Source organism: Polypterus senegalus, chromosome 3 (genome assembly GCF_016835505.1).
Source record: "Polypterus senegalus isolate Bchr_013 chromosome 3, ASM1683550v1, whole genome shotgun sequence".
Classification (NCBI taxonomy): Eukaryota; Metazoa; Chordata; class Cladistia; order Polypteriformes; family Polypteridae; genus Polypterus; species Polypterus senegalus.
Genome location: NC_053156.1, coordinates 158,478,156 through 158,505,850, shown reverse-complemented (window position 1 = coordinate 158,505,850; position 27,695 = coordinate 158,478,156). Strand labels below are relative to the sequence as shown.

The 27,695-nt window shown below is 38.7% G+C and overlaps 1 protein-coding gene across 1 annotated transcript in view; it reads left to right on the top strand.

Moving 5' to 3' along the window:
* The first annotated feature begins 7,952 nt into the window (after nucleotides 1-7,952).
* The window catches only part of rab10 (RAB10, member RAS oncogene family), a 102,504-nt gene continuing 82,761 nt past the window's right edge, over nucleotides 7,953-27,695 (top strand). Inside the window, exon 1 of the mRNA XM_039748130.1 lies at nucleotides 7,953-8,620. Within this exon, the coding sequence (XP_039604064.1) occupies nucleotides 8,494-8,620 (127 nt within the window). The 5' untranslated portion in view covers nucleotides 7,953-8,493. The remainder of the gene's footprint in view (nucleotides 8,621-27,695) is intronic.

The following is a 27,695-nucleotide window of genomic DNA, read 5'->3' as shown; positions in this document are numbered from 1 at the left end:
TATTCATTACATCTTTTTCCTATTGAAGACTAAGGGACTTTGCTCGCCAACCCCCCCATGACTGCACAACACGCTAGCCTCTTTGCAGTTCTGTTGCTTGCATATGGGGAAGCGGATGTACAATTTAAAAACAGATTTTTATTTTCATGGGAGTTGTTACATATGCCTAATAGAACTATTTTACATTACAGCGAGTAATTAATCATATTAAAAAAGAGTAAAACGTAATAATTTGAAAGTAAATTATGTTTCATGTTACATTAGAGTTATTTATTGTGTAATATGATTTTGTTCTGTTTGGCTTTAAAATTAACACGGATATACTTTTTAAACTTAGACTTTTACTGTGAAACTTCAGTAAAAACAATTTTTTGAATTAAATTTTCGTCTATATCACATTGAATTTTGTTTCTTTCTCTCTATTAAATAAAATTACTTTTTCGAATGATTGGCTCTGAGATTTGTTAATTGTCTTTGCAATAGCTATTCTAACAGGAAACTGTAAATGTTTTAATACGAATGGCATATAAAAATCTCCTTTGTTGTCTAATGTTATCCGCGGAAGATGTACTATATTACCTTTCTTGGATACATCCTTCTTTCTACAATAATTCGTGCAGTGGAAGACCGGACGGTGTTAATATTCTTTGTGATATTGTAAGTTGATGTTTTCATCTTCTGCACGATCACCACCAACTGTTTCAGCACAGTCTATTGACTGTCATTTAACCAATTTGCTGTGTAACCGATTGACATTTTTGGCATTAATTCGTTTGACTTCATTGTTCCTCAGTGCTGGGATTGCCCATGTACTCATTTTTTCTGTTGATAACCCTTTCTGATTAAATTCTTCAATAAGATTTGGACATAATATGTCTTCTTTAATTGAGGAAAATGTTAAAATTTATAAGAGCTGAGAGAGCAGAAGCTGTGTCTGTCAAAAGCATTCACACGAATGAGAGGTGAGATTACCGTGTGCATGGTTGAATATGGTTGAGAGGAGGGCGTGACTTGAAAATCTCACAGCCAAAGTCTCATCTCGTGGGTCTTGAAAAACTTTTCCAAAAACTCTCATCTCGTTGCAGGATTTTGTTATATAATAGAGAGATAACTTCTAGATAAGTTCTAACAGAGCAGGTCAATGCCAAGGGGTCATTCAGCCAAGGTATAAGCTATAGAGGCTGCAGTGGTTGTCATTTTTTTCTTCAACTGTATTTAAAATGTTACACATTGAAGATTATTGCATCTACTGCATTAAAACTTGTCAATTAACTACTAGGTAGAAGGATATTAAAATCATGGAAATAACATGATCAACTTTTTCAATTACTTGCTCTACTTGGCTAGATTTCTATTTAAGCCAATGGTGGTGTCTCTTTCAACACTTAAGAAAGCTTAGAATTTTATAAGAAGCTATGCATTATAATGGATTATAAGCTTAAGTGGTAGAGGTAAGATCTGCAAAGTCATCAAGATTATGTGATCAGTGGACACAGAACACAATCTACAATCTGGTGTACTTTTTTTAAAGTGGCATAATACTTGCCTTCCTATCAGAATGAGACTTTCTCATTACAAGCCTGTTGCTGTAATTACTTCTCTACGTCAACACGAGAAGCTGCATGTCATGCTTAGTATTGCCAGTGACCAAGTTTCTCCACTTCTGCTAATCTTATATCTACTTTGTCTTTTAGAAAATGTTTTTAAGGATGACTTGTACAGCCACCAATGAAGGCTTAATATGGCAAAAATTAAATAAGGCATTTGTCTTTGTGACTTTGTCAGTCACTAGACATGTCACGGTCAAGAGTAGCAACAATGTTAGTAGATGGAAATTGCACTAATTAATAGGATTAGGCAAGGTTATTATAATACACATAGGCTATTAGAAATCCCAAGTTGTTTGAACAGATCAAATACTCAAAACTGAGATATACTTAAAGAAAAAGTGAAAACTTACTTGAGGTAGAAATTAAAATATGAATTCATAGAAAGGAAAGGACCCCATGTTGGACAATGAAGACATTCTGAAATGTGAATTTCCCCTTGGGATTAATAAAGTATCTATCTATCTATCTATCTATCTATCTATCTATCTATCTATCTATCTATCTATCTATCTATCTATCTATCTGAAATGCCTGTTAAATAAGTTTGCCTCCTGAGAAGGAATAACTGCTTAACTTCAACAGCTGCACAGCAAAAGAAACTGGAAAGTGAGGACAAGTAGAAACTGTATGTGATTGAAGTGACAAAAGCTAAACAGAGAATCGAATGTGTGCCTAAACCTGAGAAGACTGGCATTGATAAAGTAAGGCATAAGGATGATTGAATAGCGTTAATAAATATCTTAACTTCATTCAAATGCTTTGTAGAAATTCAAGATTTTAGTGTGTCAGGCCACTTTGTTTTGAATTAATCTATTTATATTATACTAATATTCATATGGCTATCAGAAACTACCATGTAATAAAACAGGTATATCACCTACATTTGACAATGCTCTTAATGGGGTTTACTTTAATAATCTTGATTATTATCAAGATGTTTAAACATCTATGCACATATAACAACTGCATTTTTGCTGGAGATGGAATAAATGATTCTCTACTGTTTCTGATTCTTAAACATTCCACTTTAACCTGGGAGAAACAGCTTTAGCATAAGTCAGTTCCTGGCATGCATAAAGGCTGGATGAGCAACGTTATTAACAAACATGAAACTTGACAAGGAAATTTTTTGAAACGGAATAGGCAATCAGATGATATCAAGAGAATCCGGAGGATGAATACCAATTCTTGTTTACCGCATCCCGCTAAAATATTTTTGTGGGTAATTAAAGTCAGATATCATTATATACTTTGGAAGGTTTAAATTGTGCAATAGTAATACCAATGCTCCTATTTTGAGGCTAATCACCAGCTCCCCTCCTTAAGGGTTTGATTTATTTTCTAACCCTGATATATGGTTTAGAGATCAATGAGTCCCATGACATCTTCAGGTGATGTAGAGTTTTTTTCATCTCTTAAAACCCTCACCTACTAATAATAAGCATTCAGCAATTTATTGGAAAGGACATCATTGTAGACTTTTGACTGCCATTTTCTTTCAAGACTGTCAATAAAAACATTTTAGTGGGTTATTGTCTAAGTTTCCCTGTAATGGACTGGCACCCAGTCCATAGTTGTTTCCCTACTTGGTCCCAGGGCTGCCAGGTGGGGGTCTGGTTGCCTGCCATCTGGAATTGAATTAAGTGGGTTCAGTAATGTACAGTATGTTTGCATGTGTGGATTATCTTACAAAATCTTGCCAAGTTCCATAAAAATCCATCTTTCAGTTTTTGCATGATGTAGTAACATAAGATTTATACATATAGTAGTACCAGCAGAGCAAGCATTGTCACATTTACAGAGCATAGTGAACTTGCGTCATACTTGTCTAACATGGAACATATCACTAATCTCCAGTGCCAATGAATTGGAATAAGCGGGTTTATATACTGAATAGATGGATGTATTCTTTAAATTGTCATGAGATATTTGAATATTGTCATTATCATAAATAACAAAATATAATGGAGGAGTTTACACTTAATTCAGGGCAGTGGCATGTGAGTTATGAGAAAACACTGAAGACATTGCATACTTTCCTCTGAAGCAAACTGCACTTGAAGGGTGACATGATACAAGAGTTTAATTTTAGAAAGGAAGTGGGAAGACTAGATGCCAGCTTTTAATTTAAACTGCTTTTCAACAAGAGCATGGGGGCCTAGACTGAAGTTAGTTAAAGGTAAATTTTGCACATACAGTATTTTAGAATATATTTCTTCAGATGTACAAGTGAAAAAAACATTGAACAAGTCACAAAGTAGTAAACTGGAAATCTTTGGTTCCCAACAATATTTTGAAAATATATTGGAAAAAGAAAATGCCAAACTCTGTTGGGATATATATCAGTTCTCTGAAAATTTTTCTTATGACAAAATTTAAGCAATGACATTGCTTCAGCTTTGCTTCTAAATTGTGTAATATAGTGTAAATAATTTTTGCTAGAATTTTACTAAAATAATATACATTAAAGTGTACATAATAGATTGATAACTTTAATTTGGATGGCTGTTCCCTACAAATAAACCATAATTACCTTTATTTGAAATGATAACAAAGAAGGCAGTTTGGTGTTGTGGTAATTAGCTTTGGTGTCTCATAGCTCCAGAAGACTGGGTTCAAATCCTAGCCTAGTCAATATCAGCAAGTTCTTCTTTTTTTTTCCTCTGGATTCTCTGATCTTCTTCTCGCATCCCAATGATGTCAATGTAAACTTAACTGGTTATTCTAAATTGATTCCCAGGTTGGGTGTGAAGTTGAATGTGCCCTGTGACAGACTGACTGGTTCCTGTATTACAACCCATAGTAACAAAACAGGCTCTGAACTCCCATGACCCAGCACTGAAATAAGGGGGGGGCTGGATGATGCTCAGCTCTATCATTCAATTGACTATACCTGTAAAACGCAATTACAGAAAAGAAACAGTTTCTAGTCTAAATAGATGTGTCAGCAAATATTCAAAAGAAGTGTAATTGAATATAAAAAACTGTTACTTGCATGTGTTATATTTAAATATACTGTAATTACATACAGTAAACAAAGGGCTCAGTTATGGTACATCTTCTTGGCACCCTGGAGGCAGCAAATGACAGAATTAAAAAAATGAGTGCCATTATGAACAAGGCTGCATATTCTCTCACTGCCTTGGCAATATGTGTTTATAATGCCTCAATGTGGGTGTGACTGCTCTTTTTTTTTGCCAAGTCATAGGTTTTTTTGTTTGTTTTTAGCTTTTTTTTGTCATGCTGGTGTATATTTCAGAGGGTTTGCTATTTGTCAAAACATAATAATATTTATTTATTGTGCTTCTATTAAAGGGCAAATTTCCCCTGGGGACAAATAATGTGCCATCCATCCATCCATCTATCCATCTATCTATCTATCTATCGTATACACATGTATCAAGTTTACATATAAAAGCATTTAATCACATGAGCCACATTTACACATAAATAATGTTTATTGTAGCACATTGGTTAGCACTGCTGCCTCACATATAAAGCATCCAATTTTGTGAATTTGTGAATAATAAAGTATCTATCTATCTATCTATCTATCTATCTATCTATCTATCTATCTATCTATCTATCTATCTATCTATCTATCTATCTATCTATCTAAAGATCAAATCCTATGCCCAGTCATGTGAGATTTCTACTGTATATTCTCTGTATGGGAGTTTTCTTCCCACATCCCCAAAGATATGCAGGATAGGTTAATGGGTAATTCCAAACTGGCCATTATGTGTGAGTGCGTCCTACCATGAACTAGTGTTCAATCCAGGTCTGTTTCCTGTCTTCTGCCCACTATTGGTGATATAGGCACTATGATCCCTGTGAATCTAAATTGGATTAAGCAAATTTAAGGATGAAAATTTACCTGATAATTATTCACAGTTTCTGACGCTCACTAACCCTTAGTCTACATTGCTTATAACATTTTAGCTTTAACTAGAAGTACTTTAACCAAGTTGGTTGATGAAGCCAATAGAAATTAAGCAGTAAAATATTATGATGCAGGTACCCTTACTTACAACTCCGGCTGATGTAAAACACATTACACTGTTTCTAGGTACACAGAGACAAAGGCCTATGACACCTGTATCTTCATTCAGAGTAACCACTGACCAGCCATAACCACTAACAAACACCTCAAGCTCTCTTTTACTATTGAGCTGAATAACCTTTGGTATAAATGAGTAACATTAGATATTGTATATGAGAGATCACTTAGTATTTTGGAAACTGTCATTTTTCAGCTCATTGTTCCCTTATTCTATCAGCTACTGATACCACCCCATGGGCTAATGCAATACCATTAGGAGAGTAGCAACATTTGCCAACTAACCCAGGTTTAATCTGTTTGTTACATTATTATTAACTGATTAACAGTGTACTTGAACCAAGCACAAGTATGCATATTTGTTCACCAGAACAAGGTCCCTAAATTGGGCTAACTTCAAAATATTAAAGTGGAATTTATTTTTTTCTGTCAATCCAAAACTCTGCAATACTTTGTCAAATGTGTGCTAAACATTCTGTTGCGAGATAGGGTATGGGAACCTTTTCAAAAGAATCATATTTATGTATAAATTTGCCTTAAAAATGGTCTGATTTTCTTGTAAGTTACAATAATAAATAAACAATCTAGTTTAACAAAGTGTACAACTTATTGTATTGTTCTTCTACATATTGAATACATAATTTAAACATTCATATAAGTTTGAAAAAGTATGTGAACCCCTAGGCTAATGACTTCAACAAAAGCTAACTGGAGTCAAGAGTTGGTAAATCTAAAGTCCACTCAATGAAATGACATTGGAGGTGTGGTTTAGAGCTATTTTGACCTATAAAAAATAATTCAGAAATTGTGAGTTTGCTGTTCAGAAGAAGCCTCCCCTGATGATGAGACCTATAATCAAGAATTTGTAACTTGTATAAACCTGGAAAGAGCTACAAAGTAATTTCAAAGAGTTTAGACAAACTAAACCAATTAGACAAACTGTGCATGAATTTAGAGTGTTTAGTACTGTGGTTACTCTCCCTATAAGCTGGTACCCAGCCAATAAAACTCAAAAGGACCATCACAGAATGATCATGTAAATACAAATGGCTCAAAATTCCACCTGCATGTATGAGTAGGATTTGCAACTACTAGAAGCTCTTGTTAGAGGTTATTGCTGCCAAAGGAGGTCTGAGCAATTATTAAATCAAAGTGCTCACATACTGTTTTCACAGCACACAACGAATGTATGATGGGTGCTTTCAATAAAAATGTGAAAGATTTTGTGCTATAATTGTCTGTTATTAGCTTAAGAATAACATGTTTGTCTATACTTGTGATTTAGATGCAGATCAGATTACATTTTATGAGCAGTTAATGCAGAAAACCAGGGCATTCCAATATGTTAACATACTTTTCTTTGCCACTTTAGTCTGTAAAATTAACTGAAAACTACAGATACTCAATAAATGTGACAGTGCCCTTTATTAAATACTGATGATCATTAATGTATATTGTGATGGGAAAAACTCAGGCATACAGTAACTTAATCAACTACAACTTTTGGAAGAGTAATGGAGAATGTGGGGGTGTGCTCTAAAATGGACTGTCCCACTGTCCGGTATTGGTCCTTGCCTCGAACAAAATTGTTTAAAATGTTAAAATAAGTGTGCGGATTATTTACCATAGATATTACCACTATAAAGTTCAAGATCACAAGAATGATTTTATATACAATACGTTCCTTGCTAATTGTCTTCGAAAACCATTGTATGAATCGATATGTAATAAATTCAACATCATTAGTACAAACTATTACTGATCCAAGCATAATATGGCTATTATATCTAACTATGACAGAACTACAACCAAAATCCCATAACTAAGTTCAGAAGCGCCGAATTTCCGCATTTCAAACTCGATTAACAGGTTTACAAACAGCCTTCCGACTTCCAAGATCCCCATTTTTGTCTTTGGGAACGCCCGCAGCCCTCAAGGCACATGACATCATCCGGGTTAAGTTGCCGCGACACTGGATACCACGTCACCAAATTGAGATCTCGTGCAAGTCTCAGTAACGGGTGGAGTCATTGATGCCATTTTGGCTCGAACAGGCACTGGAAATTACATTTTGTTGGATCCAGCATGTCGTTTATAAACTCCCAGTTTCAGCAGACGTTTCTGCGCCGTAAGCCCGCCCACATTTTGACCCGCCCACCCATGGTCGGCGAGATCAGTCCAACTCCAAACACATGCCAGTTTAGGAATGGGGAAACCTTATCTAAACGAATCATAAGCCAGGACCGGCCTCGGGAGGCGGAGAATGGGCGTGTCTTGAAGACCAGGGTGTCGCCGTTGGGGCTCCATTCGAAGGCGACGGCGGTCGTCTGTTTGAACGTAATATCTAGATTAAAAAAAAATCGAACGAAGACAAACGGGGTTTGACGACACTGGTATCTGAAATACGTTCAGTTTGCGGTGGAACGGAAAAAGTGCTCTCCACAATTCCAAACCTAAAAGTTGACTGGCATGTTGGGGAATAACGGAAATTTTAAAACAGCGAGTAGTTTGAAGAAAGAGTAAGTCGGGTTGAGAGGGGAGCCATTTTGTCCCGACTAAAAGAAAAGAGTAGAAAAAAATTGAAAATATTAATTCTGTTACCTAAATTTAATCATCACATTACAAGACTACATCTTTTAAACAGGGGGCAACCTTGTCAATCCATCCTTTTGTAAATATAGGCCGGGAAAGGACGTTAAGAGAACCAGGCTGGTTGCTTTAAATAAAAGGCGTTCCTTTTTCGCCTCTGTATCGCTGTTGGGTTCTTTTGGCAGAAAGCTTTGTTTTATATTTAAACACCACGAAGTACACATTCTCAGTTAAATGGCGAAGAAGACGTACGATCTTTTGTTCAAGCTGCTGTTGATCGGGGACTCGGGAGTCGGGAAGACTTGTGTCCTATTCCGTTTCTCCGACGACGCCTTCAATACCACCTTTATCTCTACTATAGGTAAGTTTTTAAAATGCTTTTTTCTTCATTGTATTATGGACTGGTATTACAGTGTCATATTGTATGATTGTGCAGTCAGAATGTTCTTATTTTGCCTCTTGTATCTTCAGCATGGTTTTACCTAGTTAGCCGGTTTCATTATTCGCATGGCTGTCGTATTGGCCTGCTCTAGGTCTAAATGTGAAAGTAGATGTCGCCTCATTTTTGTGTAATCTGGGTAGGATTATGTGATCGAAAGACTCTTGTCAGACCTTTACCTCATTATTTAAGTAGGCATGCCCAACTACTCTTTGTTTGCATTAGTCAGTTCATTTTATTTACCAGTCTCAAATTTTGTATCCGCGTGGAATAAAAATACATAAAAATAAATACATTGTCTCCCCGCGTTGACTTCTCTGTTACCATCAGAGGCAAAGTCAGCGGCCTGTGATTTGTATGCTGAAGGGATTCTACTGTACTGGGGATTCATTGGGAGGCGGCACCTCGTTTTCCACACAGCTGACTTGTGTGCCGGAAATGGCGTGTACGTTCAGTTTTTTTATTTTCGATAGTGACAAATTTTTTTGTGTTCGTCATCTCCGTTTGCAGATCATCTGTTATTTCTGTACATGCATTTGTTCAGAAATTATTTATTAGCTTTGACCCGTCAAATCGACGTCAGGTGTTCATTACAGTGATCACATTAAGAAACGTTCATGATCTGCTTGTTTATGTGCCCGGGTGTCAATAAGCAAATACATTCAAGTGTAGAGAAGTGTTTTAACTCTGATTCCCTTGTCATACTGCTGTTTTGTAGTTGCTTAATCAAAAAATCCTATATGTTTATATATGGCTCTTGTTTTTAGAAACGTTGTTTTGTGTATACCTACGTACGTGCATGCAGTAAGGTATTCGGTTGGATAGACTAGAAGAAATATTACAAATTAATGTGAAAAAAAGTTGGACATACAACACAATTTATATGAGGAAAATGTCTACTAGAGTTAATTTTTGGAAACGCAAATTTCCTCAGGTCAAGTATTATTTAATCTATTTTTTTTTCTTAAAACACTATTCCAACTTTAAAGGTAGATGAGATGTAAACCAATTGATAAATGCCATGTAATAAGTTATATTTTGATTTTAAAAAATAAGTTTGTAATATTGTGGGGAATAATGTAAACCATTGTCCAGTAAATGGTGGTGTCTGCTTGTTCAGCAAGTACAGGAATGCTAGATGTAATGTACGTATTCGTTGTCATTTTTTTCCCATGTTTTTACAAGGACAGCTTTCAATTGTGTGACACTGAAGGGTTTTCTCATAAACAATGAATTGTACCAGTATTCTAATATGAGTGTATATAATGTCCCTTGTCAGGCCAAAAATAATTTTCCTATTATTTAATGTGACATTCTGTTATCAAATCTGCTTTATCTAGTACAGAGTCTCAGGATCTGGAGCCTTTCCAGGCACCTGTAGTCCAAGGCATTCATTCTAAGACTCATACACACACTTGCAGTGTGGTATTGCCTGTTAGCCTAACCAAATTATCCTTGGGGATGTGGTAGGAATACAGTATATGTACGTATGTACAGAGAATATGTAATATCGAACCACGAGCAAGTGAAGAACTCAAATCATAGATGCTAGTATTCTCTAACAAGTACATCTGAATTGTCAAAGATGATGTTCTGCCCTGGCATCAGCTTATATTGTGTTTTGGAATCATCTGATGAAATGCAAAGCTCCTAGATGGTCGTTCATGTCAGACCAGTTGGCTCATAATGAAATTCTACAGCAGTTGCCCTGATATGGACAGCAGTGCTCTTTCTTAGAGGGCAAGGTTTCTTTTTAGCCGTCTTCCGTAAAAAATCTCAATTGATATTTATTGGTGATACATGCATGCATCTAATGAAGTAAAAATACCATAGATCATTAAAAGTTCATGTGGTGGTGGTGGTTTGATAAATCATGAATGATGTTGCATCTTGGTCTTTTTCAGAACTTTTCTGGACAAATTAGGAACCAGGCCTGGGCTAATGGCCTAGATTGCTATTGGAGGTGACACGCGTACAGTGGTTATCAAATTTAACTAATAGGCATTTGTATAACTATCAGTATGAAAAAACTTACTAAATTACTGTAACCTTTCTCATCTGTTTATGGTTGTTTTACTTTTCCCCCTTTGTCTTTTATTATGCTGTTTTGATCTTTTAATCATATCCCCCATCTGAATTTTAAACTTTCATCTTGTTTGAGAACAGAGCAAACTTTAAGCTCACAAGTTATTTTGCATGCTACAGAATGTTGAGCATGGGTTTGCAAGTCTTCCCATTGGTGTATATTACTTTAAGTGTCACCTGGCTACTGGTTTAAATTTAGTCATTATCTAGTCAAAACATCATTATCATTTTTTCAATTATAATGATAAAAATCACACTTTTCTATATATAATTTTAGGTCACTTGTCAGCTTAATTCACTGGTGCTTGAGCGATGGTTTAGAACTGAGGTGCCTTGTTTATGGCGTATTTTATTGTACATTAAGTAAATGCCAGCTGGTTTCCTTTCAACACAATAGCAATGGAAAATAACTACCATATGCTTGATTTTTACAGTGAAGTGTGTTGGTGATTTGCTTTTTAGCTGTATCCAACAGCAGGCAGATTATGAAAAATCTAGGTGGTTCCACTGATATCATATGAGCGTCTCTACCTGTCTTTGCATTCATTGGCTTTTGTACAGTAATCCCTCGCTATATTGCATTTTGACTTTTATGGTTTCACTCTATCCCAGATTTTATATTTATGCATATCTAAATATATGTGGATTTTTTGCTGCTTTGCAGGCTTCTGCGGACAATGGGTCTTTTTACTTCTGGTACATGCTTCCTCAGTTGGTTTGCCCAGTTGATTTCATACAAGGGACGCTATTGGTGGATGGCTGAGAAGCTACCCAATCAGAGCACACAGTTAATTTCCTGTGTGCTGATTGGCTCAGCAATTGATCGCTGAATTCGATTCCGCTGCGTTAACCAAGAAGTCTTGTTTCGCTCATTCAGCATCAACGTGTTTCGCTGTGTAAAGAGTTAACGTTTGTGCTCTTTTGTGTTTATTTTTTTGCATAGTCAAGCCCTTCGTTATGGCTCCAAAATAATCTGCTACCGCTTCAGGGGCCGTGCCCCAGCTCCAACAGAAGATGCTAACAATTGCCGAAAAGGTAAAAGTTTAGGATATGTTGAAGGAAGGGAACAGCTACACTGCTGTAGGATGCCATTACGGCATCAATGAGTGCACGATTCTTTTTTATTTAAAAAGCAGGAAAAAAAATATAAGATATACGGCCGCAGTGTCCTTTACCCAGGGCGCAAAATGAGTAGTAAGTGGACGTAATAAGGCTGTAGTCCAGATGGAATCTGCTTTAGGGATTTGGATTGAAGACTGCTGGAAGAAGAACAACGGCAGTGCTACACAGTCGCTTGAAGAGGCTCCTTTAGAAGAGCTGTAATGTTCTCCTTTGTTGTGCAGTAAAATCAAACTCATCATTATTGGACAACTTGGACAAGATTTGCCTGAAGAAGGGGCCTGAGTTGCCTCGAAAGCTTGTATATTGTAATCTTTTTAGTTAGCCAATAAAAGGTGTCATTTTGCTTGGCTTTTCTCTACCATGAAGAGTAAAATTTGGCTCTATTGGATTTCAGAACTCTTCTCCAGTCCATGGCTGGATATAGGAATGTCACAAGAACCGATATTACAGTAACAAGTTGATACCAAAATGCAGAATATTTCAAAGTACTAGCTTTTTTTTTTTTTTTTTAATTTTATAAACATTATCGGTAATACAGGGTGAAGATCAGTACCATATTGATGAGTGACAGTACAAGTGCATGTATTACTAATGTGTGATAAATTAGTGAGTAAAACTACACTTGAAGATGGTTCACAGTGCTACTGCAGTGCATTAACACACTTTAAAAAAGAGTAACAACAGAAGTCATGTTTGGAAAAGCGTTTTGAGACCGTTGAACTTCAGTGAATGATTGCCAGAGTCATACTTCTCATTTTTTTTTTAATAAAGGAAAATACAAACGCAGTCTTTTGCTATTGCCACTTTTATCCCATTATGGAGGTATGGATGGTAATTGTTTAATTTGTCGATGGTGACATGAATACTATGTATTCTCATGTTCCTTACAGTCCCAAAAACAGAACAGTGGCTTTGCATTCATTCTCAGATTGGATGTCTGTCTGAGCACCGATTCATTTTCTAACCATTGCACGCATCCAGAATCACACATATAGGACTATGGAAGTAAACTAAGCTGTAAGCAGTACTAACAACATTTGTAGCAAGTAAATCTTGATATGAGTTCCAAACGAACTAGATGTCTGACTTAGGTACACCAGTGATGAAATGAGCTGCTCTGTTTATTAGTACCAAAATCAACTTTATTTAGTATTCTAGTGCTTCAAATCACATCTCTTTAGTATTATGACATATACTACTCTAACAGAAAAACATCACATACATGCAGTTTAAGCAATGCAAGCAAAACAGTAAACGGAATACAAATATACAGACATGAAAATTGTGTCATTTGTTTGGTTTTATTATTATTATTATTGGTTTTATTATTATTTTATTATATAAAACAAAATCCTGTGGAATGAAAGACTATTGGACAATACATGATCTTCATGTTAAGATCACGAAAAACAAATAAAAGAACCGCGAGATGAAAGAGAATGGGCAAAAAAAAAAATAACCCAGTAGTGTAAAGGGAAGCAGCACACACAGATACAGGGGTCTCAGTCCACATCATTCAATGTACAAAATGTAGATTTACTCAATAATGGAACATACACTATGAGAATCTGTGGAACCGCAACAGTTAAAGCAACGGCAAGTTTAATTTCAAAGAAAACACAATTCGGTCAGGTGTATATTTATGATGACGGAGAAGCGACCACAACGCGAGCAGTAGAGACACAAAGTAGGAAAAAGGACAGCAGCTGTAAAGGCTTTAAACAGATCGAAGGGCAGCGTGACAGCAGCCCAACCCATGTGTGAGCAGCGTTATAGATAGATACTTTATTAATCCCAAGGGGAAATTCACATAATCCAGCAGCAGTATACTGATACAAAAAACAATATTAAATTAAAGATTGATAAATATGCATGTAAAAGCAGACAATAACTTTGAATAATGTTAGCATTTACTCCCCCGGGTGGAATTAAAGAGTCACATAGTGTGGGGGAGGAATGATCTCCTCAGTCCAGCTGCACTCCCAGGTATTTTTAGGTCTGTACCCTCTGCACACAGTCTCCTCTGAAGATCATGGGGTCCATGAGGGGCCTGTGCCTCCTAAAATCCACCACCAGTTCCCTGGTCTTGCTGGTGTTCAGGTGTAAGTGGTTTGAGTTGCACCATTTAACAAAGTATTTGATTAGCTTCCTATACTCCTCTTGCCCACTCCTGATACAGCCCACAATAGCAGTGTTGTCGGCGAACTTGAATGTGACAGGACGCCGAATCGTATTAGAAGTCTGATGTATATAGGCTAAACGGGACCGGAGAAAGTACAGTCCCCTGCGGCACTCCTGTGTTGCTGACCACAATGTCAGATCTGCAGTTCCCAAGACGCACATACTGAGGTCTGTCTGTAAGAGAGTCCACAATCCATGCCACCAGGTGTGAGTCTACTCCCATCTCTGTCAGCTTGTCCCTATGGAGCAGAGGTTGGATGGTGTTGAAGATGCTAGAGAAGTCCAGAAACATCATTCTTTCAGCACCACTGCCTCTGTCCATGTGAGAGAGGGATCGGTGTAGCATATAGATGATGGCATCCTCCGCTCCGACCTTCTCCTGGTATGTGAATTGCAGAGGGTCGAGGGCGTGGCGGACCTGTGACCTCGGGTGGTGAAGCACCAGCCGCTCCATGGTCTTCATCACATGTGACATCAGAGCAACAGGCCGGAAGTCATTCAGCTCACTAGGATGTGATAACTTTGGGACTGGGGTGATACAAGATGTTTTCTAAAGCCTTGGGACTCTCCACTGTTCCAGGCTCAGGTTGAAGATGCGCTGTAGAGGACTCCCCAGTTCCCGCGCACAGGCCTTCAGCAGCCGTGGCGATACTCCATCTGGACCCGCTGCTTTGCTGGCACAAAGTCTCCTCAGCTCTCTGCTCACCTGCACTGCTATAATTGTGGGTGGGTATGTCTCTGCAATGCTGGTATCAGCAGAAGGATGGTTGGAGGATGCAGTACTCCGAGGTGAGGGTGGGTTAGGGTGGTCAAACCTGTTAAAGAAGTTCATTTGGTTTTCTCTCTCCACGTCTCTCTTGATGGTGGCACCCCGCTTCGAGCTGTAGCCAATGATGATCTTCATCCCATCCCACACTTCCTTCATGCTGTTATTCTGCAACTTCTGCTCCAGCTTTCTCTTGTACTGCTCCTTTGCTGCCCTGAGCTGGACTCGGAGTTCCTTCTGCATGTGCTTGAGCTCATGCTGGTCACTGCCTTTAAAAGCCCTTTTCTTCTGGTTCAAAAGGCCCTTGATGTCACTTGTGATCCATGGCTTGTTGTTAGCATAACTGCATACTGACTGTTCTTACTGGAACTACAATGTCCATACAGACGTTGATGTAATCAGTTGTGCAGTCAACAGCCTCTTCAATGTTCTCACTATGTGACCCCTGCAGTATATCCCAGTCTGCAGTTCCCAAGCAGTCTCTCAGAGCCTGCTCTGCTCTTGTCCTGCAAGAAAGAATTTAACCACACCAAGTATTTTTTTTTGGGGGGGGGGGGGGGTATGAACGTCACGCGAGACCAGGCAGTGAGCCATCATTTAAAACAAGTCCACAGACATCTAACCCTAGCAGTTGTTGGATTGCATCTGTTAGACAAGTATCATGTGCTTCCAGCTCTTAAAACAATGACAAGAGACAAGCAAAATGTGCAGCTTGCCAGCAGCAGGAAGACAGCAGATGATGTGACAGCATATCGTTAGCATGCGTTCAGCCACCCCTCCTCTTCACAATGCGAGCACCATTATACATCTGGCGAGGAAGAGATGTAACCACGCATGGGGCTGAAAATAAAGGACAAGTATTGTTTTTACAAAAATTTTTAAAGTAAAAGTGAAAATAATGCATATGTAACAATTCCCAAGAAAATAAATTAAATAATCTCTTTAAATTGTATATTGCATGCCTAAGGTAAAGTCATCCCTGATGGAGGATCGCAGGAATCGTGGGAAAAAGGGGTTAGTCATCGGATTAGTGCTATGTTAGATGTGGAATGGCCAAATGGGAGAGGCAGCTTGATGAATGAGGTCCCCAGGGCTCTAAACAAATCCAAATCGTATTATATGATACTAGCCAACCCGCGGCGTACCATACGCCGCATAATCAGGCCGGTTTTTTAATGATTTTTAAACAGAGGGAGAAAATTAACATTTGAAAAATCGGTAATGTAATAAATCAGCAAGAAAAGCAACATTGTAACAATGCACGGAACGAACCAACACACAATCGTCTGTGACTGAAAACTGGTGCACCGTCCTCGTGCCTTCTCCTGCCAGACGGAGGGATGGGGGTGCACGGCGCGGAATGTGGAACGGGAGGAAAATGACTTCCATTCAGCTCTGTCCGTCATGCTAGTCTGCTGATTTCTCATTCAGTATGCACTGCCCGCTTATGTGCCCACCTCCAACTCGTCACTTGAGCCGCCGTCTTTATATAGTCCAGATGTACCTGTGAGTGACGTAGACTTTTCATTGCTCTGTGCGGTTTTGGCTGCTATTCTATATATAATCCACCAAGACACCCGACCACGGTAGTAGCGAGGTGGGAGGGGGGTGTGTACAAAGGGTTGGGACGCAACCAGTGGGAGCGTATGAGTCGCACTTAGTGGGAATTCTACGGTTTGCAGCCCAAATGGGGTTCAACGGCTTACCCACGCTGGGTAGACACACGCTCGATGTCATGCATAACTATTTATTGAATGCTAAACACTTCTGGAAAGGCATGGTTGTCTAAAACGGTTTGCTGTGAGAATACAACAGTAAGTGAATGAAAAGATGGAACTCGGGAGAGAGCAAAATGCAACACAATAGTGAACCAGCAGCATAACAAACACCGCATAATTATTTATTGATGGTTGGACACTTCTGGAAAGACACAGTTGTCTAAAAAGGGAGGGTTTGAGGATACACTTACCGCGTTAATCAAGTCTAGCTTATGATGCTGCAAGTTATTGCGAAGCTACCTCACACGATGCTGAAGAGAAAAGTTGATTCTGAAAATAGAGCCTTTAAAAACCGATGGGAGGCTGAGTATATGTTTACTGAACCCGTGTGTCTCATTTGTGGAGCTAATGTGGCTGTAATTACAGAATTTAATCTAAGACGGCACTATGAGACAAAACATCAGGGTAACCTGAAAGACCTGAATGCAATGCAGAAGATACAGAAAGCAGAAGAATTAAATAAGAATCTGACACTTCAGCGGACGTTTTAACCGTGCACAATCACAAAGTGATTTCAAGTGAAGCTGCTTTTATGGGAGACACAAATGCACCAGTGCAACTTGCCCCACTTTCCCTGTTGCCAAGTAATGTTGAACCAAGTCATCACTACGGTGTTCCCAAATACGCACTTTGCTGATAAACTGAGCGCACTGAGTTTGCACGGCGCTTTGGTGACTTTGAAGAACAAAAAAAGTCCGTCTACATGCGACTCGAACCTTGTGCATGTTTGGTAGCACATATTTGTGTGAGAAGCTCTTCTCAGTGATAAAGACTAACAAAACAGCACACAGGAGTCGCCTCACTGATGAGCACCTGCAATCCATCCTGAGAATCTCCACAACACAGAACCTCACACCAAACAAAAACGAACTTGTTGCCAAAAAAAGATGCCAGGCGTCCAGCTCTAAAATGACATATGAGCAAAGACAACTGAATGATTTGATTTGTTATTGCTGAAAGGAACACATTTTATTTATATTTCCAGGTTTTGTTATGCAGCATGTTCATATTTGAATTTGTATAATTTTGACAGGATATATTTTTATGGAGAACAAAATCTTTTGGGGTATTTAAAATCTAAGTTTATTGTTTATATAAAATTACATAAGAGTAAAGAAGTTTGAATGTTTCTTCTTTTAACGTTTACTTTATTTCTAACTTGTATAATTTAGACAGGATATATTTTTATGGAGAACAAAATATTATAAGTTGTTTAAGGTTTGAGTTGATTTATTCAGTAATAATATTCCTGTCTGTTTTTACCATTCCTACCAAAGATATTTCTGTCGACTAAATAAAAATTCCTTCTATTTAAAATTTAAATAGAACTTGAACAAATACGATAGTTTATATATATATGACAGCCACACTCGTCACTCACAACAGTGACAAAACAATTACATTGACAATCATGTTACGTTATTTTCAAAATGTTTCCTTTTCTTTTTCATTGCTTCTTTAACACACTACTTCTCCGCTGCGAAGCGCGGGTATTTTGCTAGTATAATAATAAAAGGCAAAGCCCTCACTGACTGACTCACTCACTGACTGACTGACTCACTCATTGACTCATCACTAATTCTCCAACTTCCCATGTAGGTAGAAAGCTGAAAATTGGCAGGCTTATTCCTTACAGCATACTTATAAAAGTTAAGCAGGTTTCATTTCGAAATTCTACACGTAACGGTCATAACGGTCGACAACATCCGGCATGTTGAACTTTATTATTTATGGCCTCATCTTCACGAAATTTGGTAGGCGGCTTCCCTGCGCTAACCGAAACCGCTGTACTTACTTATTTCGATGGTATGACGCCACTGTTGGCCGCCATATTGAACTTTCCAACGTCACCAATTTTCAAACTTCCCGTGTAGGTAGAAGGGTTACCCCATCTTCACGAAATTTGGTAGGTGGCTTCCCTGCGCTAACTAAAACCGATGTATGTACTTATTTCGGTCGTATGACGCCACTGTCGGCCGCCATATTGAATTTTCCAAACGTCAATAATTCTCCAACTTCCCGTGTAGGTAGAAGGCGGAAATTTGGCAGGCCGATTCCTTACAGCTTACTTACAGAAGTTAAGCAGGTTTCATTTTGAAATTCTATGCATAACGGTCAATAACATCTGCCATATTGAACTTTCTTATTCATGGCCCCATCTTCACGAAATTTGGTAGACGGCTTCCCTGCGCTAACCGAAACCAATGTACATACTTATTTCGGTGGTATGACGCCACTGTCAGCCACCATATTGAACTTTCCAACGTCACTAATTCTCCAACTTCCCGTGTAGGTAGAAGGCTGAAATTTGTTACTTATTTTGGTGGTATGATGCCACTGTCGGCCGCCATATTGAACTTCTCAACAGTCTTTGTTACTTATGGGCCCATCTTCAAAAAATTTGGTACACGGGTTCCCAACGCTAACTGAATCCTACTTACGTACATATATCGTCCATAGCCTGCAGCTCGGTCGCCGTGTGAGGCGGCATTGGTTCCCCCATCCCAACGCCTCCCACGTTGTTGGCTGCCTGCCTATATAAGGCCGTCTGTCGCTCCGGTCTCTACATTCCCTTCCTTGCTTCGCCACGGGATTCACGTCTTCCTACTGATAACTACAGCCTTTTTGTTTAATCCACGGCTTCTCCGCTGTTTTATTGTTTGTTTATTACAATTATAATTATTGTGTAGGTATTTTACACTTACTTTACATTGCTCAGGTACCCATTTCCTTTATCATTCCAACCCCCATTACCATGTCTATCGAGATGATCATATTGCACGGCCATATCAGGCTCACTCTTGATATCTGGAGGAACATTGTGTCTTATGTATTGATTGACTGGGACAGGTTCAAGGTGTGGACTGATGACGGTACAGGAGATAATTATACTACACAGGAGCACTAGAAGAGTGAAATGCTTAAGCCCTTCACCTATGGTTCTGCATGTGAGTTGATGGCTGCCACTGAATTGTTCGGTTGTTGCTTTCAAGTGTACCGAAATGGCCAAATATTTTACACCTTTCGACAACCGCCAATGCCTCTTAAACATCTTAGATTCACAGGTGATGATTTCAGTAGTACACTTTGATGTTTATGAATGTTTAAACTCTCAAAAGCTGGATGTGTTTTTATGGATGAAACCGGTTGTGTGCTTACAACACTTGACAGATGCCAAATGTCACTTTAACACAACAAATCCTGCAAATACTGTTGTAATTGAAACAAACCACGAAACTCAAACCGATTATGACAGCAGCAATCCAAGCTGTGAGATTTGAGACAAGATCACTGTTCACATGGCCAACTGTACGTTGCATCCTTAAGAGTAAGCTCAGCGCACAGCTTGATCATGTTATAACCGGAGGGCTGAACTGACAACATGGTATACAAAGAGATCCTTAAATAATTGGCATATTTTCCCTCAGTTTAAAAAGGTTTACTTTTCTTCTTAACAAAAATTTTAATGCAGTACTTTGCCGCTGCGAAGCGCGGGTATTTTGCTAGTATATATATAAACTGGTCAAAAAAATTAAAGGAACACTTTGAAAACACATCAAATGTCAATGGGAAAAAGAAATCCTCCTGGATATCTATACTGATATAGACTGGGTAATGTGTTAGGAACGAAAGGATGCCATGTCGTTTGATGGAAATGAAAATGATCAACCTACAGAGCCCTGAATTCAAAGACGCCCCAAAAATCGGAGTGAAAAAATTATGTGGCAGGCTAGTCCATTTTGCCAAAATTTAATTGCAGCAACTCAAAATTGTACGCAGCACTTTGTATGGCCCCTGTGTTCTTGTATACATGCCTGACAACATCGGTGCATGCTTCTAATGAGATAACAGATGGTGTTGTGGGGGATCTCCTCCTAGATCTGGACCAGGGCATCACTGAGCTCCTGGACAGTCTGAGGTGCAACCTGGTGGCATTGGATGGACCAAAACATAATGTCCCAGAGGTGTTCTATTGGATTTAGGTCAGGAAAGTGTGGTGGCCAGTCAATGGTATCAATTCCTTCATCCTCCAGGAACTGCCTGCATACTCTCACCACATGAGGCCAGGAATTGTCGTGCACCAGGAGCCACTGTACCAGCATAGGGTCTGACAATGGGTCCAAGGATTTCATCCTGATACCTAATGGCAGCCAAGGTGCCTTTGTCAAGCCTGTAGCGGTCTGTGTGACCCTCCATGGATATGCCTCCCCAGACAATCATTAACCCACCACCAAACTGCTCATGCTGAATGATGTTACAGGCAGCATAATGTTCTCCATGGCTTCTCCAGACCCTTTCACTTCTGTCACGTGCTCAGGGTGAACCTGCTCTCATCTGTAAAGCACAGGGCACCAGTGGTGCATCTGCCAATTCTGGTATTCTATGGCGAATGCCAATCGAGCTGCATGCTGCTGGGCAGTGAGCTCAGGGCCATTTAGAGGACATGGGGCCCTTGGGTCACCCTCATGCAGTCTTTCTGGTTGTTTGGTCAGAGACATTCACACCCGGTCATTTTGTAGGGCTCTGGCAGTGCTCATCCTGTTCCTCCTTGCCCAAAGGAGCAGATACTGGTCCTGCTGATGGGTTATGGACCTTCTATGGCCCTCTGCAGCTCTCCTAGAGTAACTGCTTGTCTCCTAGAATCTCCTCCATGCCCTTGAGACTGTGCAGGGAGACACAGCAAACCTTCTGGCAATGACACGTATTGATGTGCCATCCTGGAGAAGTTGGACTACCTGTGCAACCTCTGTAGGTTCCAGGTATCGCCTCATGCTACCAGTAGTGACACTGACTGTAGCCAAATGCAAAACTAGTGAAGAAACAGTCAGAAAAGATGAGGAGAGAAAAATGTCAGTGGCCTCCACCTGTTAAACCATTCCTGTTTTGGGGGTCATCTCATGGTTGCCCCTCTAGTGCATCTGTTGTTAATTTCATTAACACCACAGCAGCTGAAACTGATTAACAACCCCCTCTGCTACTTAACTGACCAGATTAATATCCCATAAGTTTCATTGACTTTATGCTATACTCTGATTAAAATGTGTTCCTTTAATTCTTTTGAGCAGTATATATATATATATATATATATATATATATATATATATATATATAGATATAGATATAGATATAGATATAGATATAGATAGATATATAGATAGATATAGATATATAGATATATATAGATATATAGATATATATATATAGATATATATATATATATATATATAGATAATCTAATGTGAAATTCTACTCCGTACTTCTAGAATTTTTATTTTTATACTGTATGAAGGATTTATTCTGTTCTATGTATTGTACTGTATTGTATTGACCCCCTTCTTTTTGACACCCACCGCACACCCAACCTACCTGGAAAGGGGTCTCTCTTTGAATTGCCTTTCCCAAGGTTTCTTCGATTTTTTGGGGGGGGGATTTTTTCTGGTCTTCTTAGAGAGTCAAGGCTGGGGGCTTTCAGGAGGCAGAGCCTGTTAAAGCCCCTTGTGGCACGTCTTGTGTGATTTTGGGGTATACAAAAAATAAATTGTATTGTATATCCAGTAAACCAAACACGGGGGTGGGCGAGCAAAGCGAGCAGGGGGTGCAGCCCCCTAGTATTCATAATTATAATCCCCTGTGACTAATGTAGTGAAAGAACATACAGTTTATCATATTTTAATGGTACACTGGCAAATGTATTGCAGTGTCTGTTACAATTAATTGACTACAAGTCAATTTGGATTTTTACATATGCTAGATAAAGTCTAATCACTGATGTTAGATACACTGAATCAGAACAACAATTGGCTTTTTTTTTTTTTTAATCAAGTGTTCTTGAGTATGTTAAAACCTCAATTATCAGTCGGGTCCGGGACTGAGGCCATGACAGATAAGAGAAAAGATAGATAACAGAACAGCTACTTTAAAAATATCATACAGCAAATTAGCTTAGCGAATAGTTGTTTTTTTAATCTGAAATACAATCAGTATGGTGTTGCTATTTAATTGGTGCCGACTTTGAGAGATGTTCTGTTGGATGAAAGTTACTGTGTAACCATGGACAATTTTTATACTTCGCCAGAGCTATTTGACGTCTTGCTGCAAAGAAAGACTGATGCATAATGAAAAGTGCGTCCTAACCATCGTGGCATGCCTGAAGACTTTGGCAGAGCTAAATTACAGTAAGGTGTGCAAGTAGCTTGGCAAAAGGGTAAAGTGCTTTCTCTGAAATTGAAAGACAAGAAAGATGTTCATCTTCTTAGCTCTGTACATAATTTAGCTACAGTCACTGTACTGGCAAAAGTTAACAAGCAGGTTACAAAGCCTTGTGATGTGAACGACTACAATAGCACGATGGGAGGCGTAATTCGCATGCTTCAAAAATTGGCAGATTTCAATCCAGTTATGTGAGTTTGGGACATTTTGAAATTTGAATCAGTTTGACTCATTAGAGAACATGAACTTTTTAGTAAGTTTGTACCAGCTAATGATGTAAATATTAATCTTAACAATAGCAAATGTTACAAACCTGAGGCATTCTCTGCCAAACCAGATTTTAAAAGCATGTTTTTATAGAAACTGTATTAAAGATACAGTTAAAAATATGGTAGGGTGGAGTGGTGGCGGTGTGGCTAGGGATCTGGCTGCAGTTGCATCATCCAGGTGGATGCTATATATTAATGATGGTTGAAATGGCTCCCCGCTGACTATTTAGAGTGCTTTGAGTAGTGAAAAAAGTGCTATAAAAACTTAAAGAATTAATTTTTAGTATCATAACGTTATACTGGTATTGGTATCAAATACAAAAATTCTGGTATCGTGGCATCCCTAGGTGGAATTAGCTGTCAGAATTTCTTGTCAGTTCAATGTTAGACAAACCTTACATTAGCCATCTAACAGCTAAGAAGCTGAAGTCCTAATTTGTTATACACACTTTGGTTACCAGACTAGTGAGCAACTGCATACAACTGATGCTTAAGTGCTGCTTTAGTTTATTGAGTATTTAGCAGCTAACATGGACTGCAAAAATGAGTGATTTAAAGGCATTCTTTACAAGATGAAAGCATTATAAACAAAAAGAGGATGTTTTATCCAGGCATGGGTTGACATTAACTCCAAAAACACACGATAAGCTAATGTTTTTTTTTGCCAAAAAACAATACTTTAATTCGTTTTGAATAAGTGACAAACTAAATCTTGCATATATAATATATATAATATTTATTTATATTTATTTATATTAACTAGCGACTGGGAGCCCGATCGAATCGGGCTTCAAATTTTATGTTTGTGAAATCCGTACTTTCTGTGCAAATAATTATTTGTTTTTTTAAGTCCTTGAAATGATTTTGTTATCATGGCACTGATTTTTGCTTAAAATAGACCTTTTTGGCTGATGTAATGAAGAGCTACCTGTTTAAACGGGGCTGCGAGATGTGAACTCAGCTCTTCGGCGCACCTAATTTCATTTTTTCTGGCAAACAAATTTCAATCAGAGTCAGAGTAATAATTATGTTGCCGTGGTCATTTTAGATCTGAGATCTGCTAAAATTTAAACAATGGTTGTTAATACCCAGCCATCATTACCCAGTTTGCCAATAGATGTCAGAAGGATGGATGCCAAAACCGAACTGCTCGAAGATATATAGATATATATATATACACACACACAGTGCATCTGGAAAGTATTCGCATCGCATCACTTTTTCTACATTTTGTTATATTATAGCCTTATTCCAAAATGGATTAAATTCATTTTTTTCCTCAGAATTCTACATACAACACCCCATAATGACAACGTGAAAAAAGTTTACTTGAGATTTTTGCAAATTTATTAAAAATATAAAAATTGAGAAAGCACATGTACATAAATAAGTATTCACAGCCTTTGCCATGAAGCTCAAAATTGAGCTCAGGTGCATACTGTTTCTCCTGATCATCCTTGAGATGTTTCTGCAGCTTAATTGGAGTCCACCTGTGGTAAATTCAGTTGATTGGACATGATTTGGAAAGGCACACACCTGTCTATATAACGTCCCACAGTTGACAGTTCATGTCAGAGCACAAACCAAGCATGAAGTCAAAGGAATTATCTGTAGATCTCCAATACAGGATTGTCTCAAGGCACAAATTTGGGGAAGGTTACAGAAAGGTTTCTGCTGCTTTGAAGGTCCCAATGAGCACAGTGGCCTCCATCATCCGTAAGTGGAAGAAGTTTGAAACCACCAGGACTCTTCCTAGAGCTGGCTGGCCATCTAAACTGAGCGATCGGGGAAAAGGGCCTTAGTCAGGGAGGTGACCAAGAACCCGATGGTCACTCTGTTAGAGGTTCAGAGGTCCTCCTGTGGAGAGAGGAGAACCTTCCAGAAGGACAACCATCTCTGCAGCAATCCACCAATCAGGCCTGTTTGGTAAAGTGGCCAGACGGAAGCCGCTCCTTAGTAAAAGGCACATGGCAGCCTGCCTGGAGTTTGCTAAAAGGCACCTGAAGGACTCTCAGACCATGAGAAACAAAATGCTCTGGTCTGATGAGACAAAGATTGAGACTCTTTGGTGTGAATGTCAGGTGTCACGTTTGGAGGAAACCAGGCACCGCTCATCACCAGGCCAATACCATCCCTACAGTGAAGTATCAGGCCAATACCATCCCTACAGTGAAGTATGGTGGTGACAGCATCATGCTTGAACTGGGAGACTAGTCAGGATAAAGGGAAAGATAACTGCAGCAATGTACAGAGACATCCTGGATGAAAACCTGCTCCAGAGCGCTCTTGACCTCAGACTGGGGTGACGGTTCATCTTTCAGCAGGACGACGACCCTAAGCACACAGCCAAGATATCAAAGGAGTGGCTTCAGGATAACTCTGTGGATGTCCTTGAGTGGCCCAGCCAGAGCCCAGACTTGAAACTGATTGAACATCTCTGGAGAGATCTTAAAATGGCTGTGCACTGACGCTTTCCATCCAACCTGATGGAGCTTGAGAGGTGCTGCAAAGAGGAATGGGCAAAACTGGCCAAGGATAGGTGTACCAAGCTTGTGGCATCATATTCAAAAATACTTGAGGCTATCCAACCTGCGAACGTTGCAACCAAGTCCCAGCCTCACTAAGTCACATGTTCTGGGCCTGCACCAAATTAACATCATTCTGGACAAAAAGTTTTAATTACCTTTCAGATAGCCTTGGACTCACAATCCCTCCTAACCCATTAACAGCTGTGTTTGGTGTTCTTCCAGATGGGTTTAAAGTGGAGAAAGACAAACAAATTGTGATTGCATTCACTACACTCTTGGCGCGCAGACTTATTCTGATAAACTGGAAGAACCCAAACTCTCCTCTTTTAAGTCAGTGGGAAACAGATGTGTTATATTATTTGATGTTGGAAAAAATCAAATACTCAGTCAGAGGATCTGTACAGACTTTTTTCAAAACATGGCAGGATCTAATCAGTAATATTTTAAAATAAGTTCATAAAGCACAGAGAATTTTTAATTTAGGTATGTTTACAAGCCTTAAATTTAACGCCGTTTGCCTTGCTCTCTCTCTCAGGGGTGGGGATCGATCGATCTGTTCTTAACTTAATTCTTCTTTTTGTAAAATCTTGATTGCTTTGTATGGATTGTAATAAAATTAATAAAAATTAAAAAAAATAAATAAATAAATACTTGAGGCTGTAATTGCTGCCAAAGGTGCATTGACAGAGTATTGAGCAAAGGCTGTGAATACTTATGTACATGTGTGTGTGTGTGTATATATATATATATATATATATATATATATATATATATATATATATATATATATATATATATATATATATATATATATATATATATATATATATAGATAGAGTGCATCCAGAATTTTATGTTACACTGTTTTATCTTGGTAGAGTAATACAACAGGGGAAAGTAGAGCAATATACTGTATATTATTAATATGTAGCCTTAGAATGCCTAATCTCACAGACTTAACCACTGTTTATAAGGTATTATTGTTTATAACTTATCCCCATCTTCCCTTCTATATCTATAACCTCAGGCAATTAGATGTAGTAAAAAGATAAGCAGGAGTTCAGTTACACATAAAATAATGTATTACTGATAATATTCATAAATAATAACAAAATGCACAGTACATTTGAATATTGGCAACCATACAACCTGATAAAATGGTGATGTGTAACTCAGGTGGCACACAGACTTGTAGTTACTTAAAATGTCTCAAGTTAAGGCATCATTGGTGCTTGGCTTTCAGCCACATGTCTGTTCAATATGTCTGAAACTGTGCTCTTCATTGTGTTGTCTTCAGTTCATGGTGTGATGGTCGTCTTCAGTTGTTAGCAAGAGAAAAATGCTTCTTCATCATTTATTGGTTAGAGAGAGAGAGAGAGAGAATGTGGTTGAGCAAGCAAATTTATAGGTTTTCGTCCAACCCCCTACAGCCATATCTCAGACCAATGGGGGAAATAGTACATCTTAACTCCTGCAACCCCCCAAGACCATATGTTAAGCTAACCTGGCTTTGTGTGGGGAATGAAAGAAAGACTTTAGCAGTGGCACATGTGCTGTCACTTGTGCAGAAGTGGTTGTACTGGCACCTGTGGCATGTTACCTTTCAAATTTTGATGTTAATTGTACAGCTGCATATGCTTAAACAGTGTTTGGGACAGGGGTCTAATTAGCAGTTAGACCGAGAACAAGTACGGATTAAGAACTCACACAACAGCCTAAATTGTAGTGGGTTAGTTTAGTGGAAGGTGTGGACTTGTCTCATTTTGAATCATCAGATCTGATGACCTATGTAGACTTCATCCTGGATGAAAACCTGCTCCAGAACACTCTTGACCTCAGACTGGGGTGATGGTTCATCTTTCAGCAGGACTACGACCCTAAGCACACAGCCAAGATATCAAAGGAGTAGCTTCAGGACAACTCTGTGAATGTCCTTGAGTGGCCCAGCCAGAGACCAGACTTGAATCCGATTGAACATCTCTGGAGAGATCTTAAAATGGCTGTGCACCGATGCTTCCCATCCAACCTGATGGAGCTTGAGAGGTGCTGCAAAGAGGA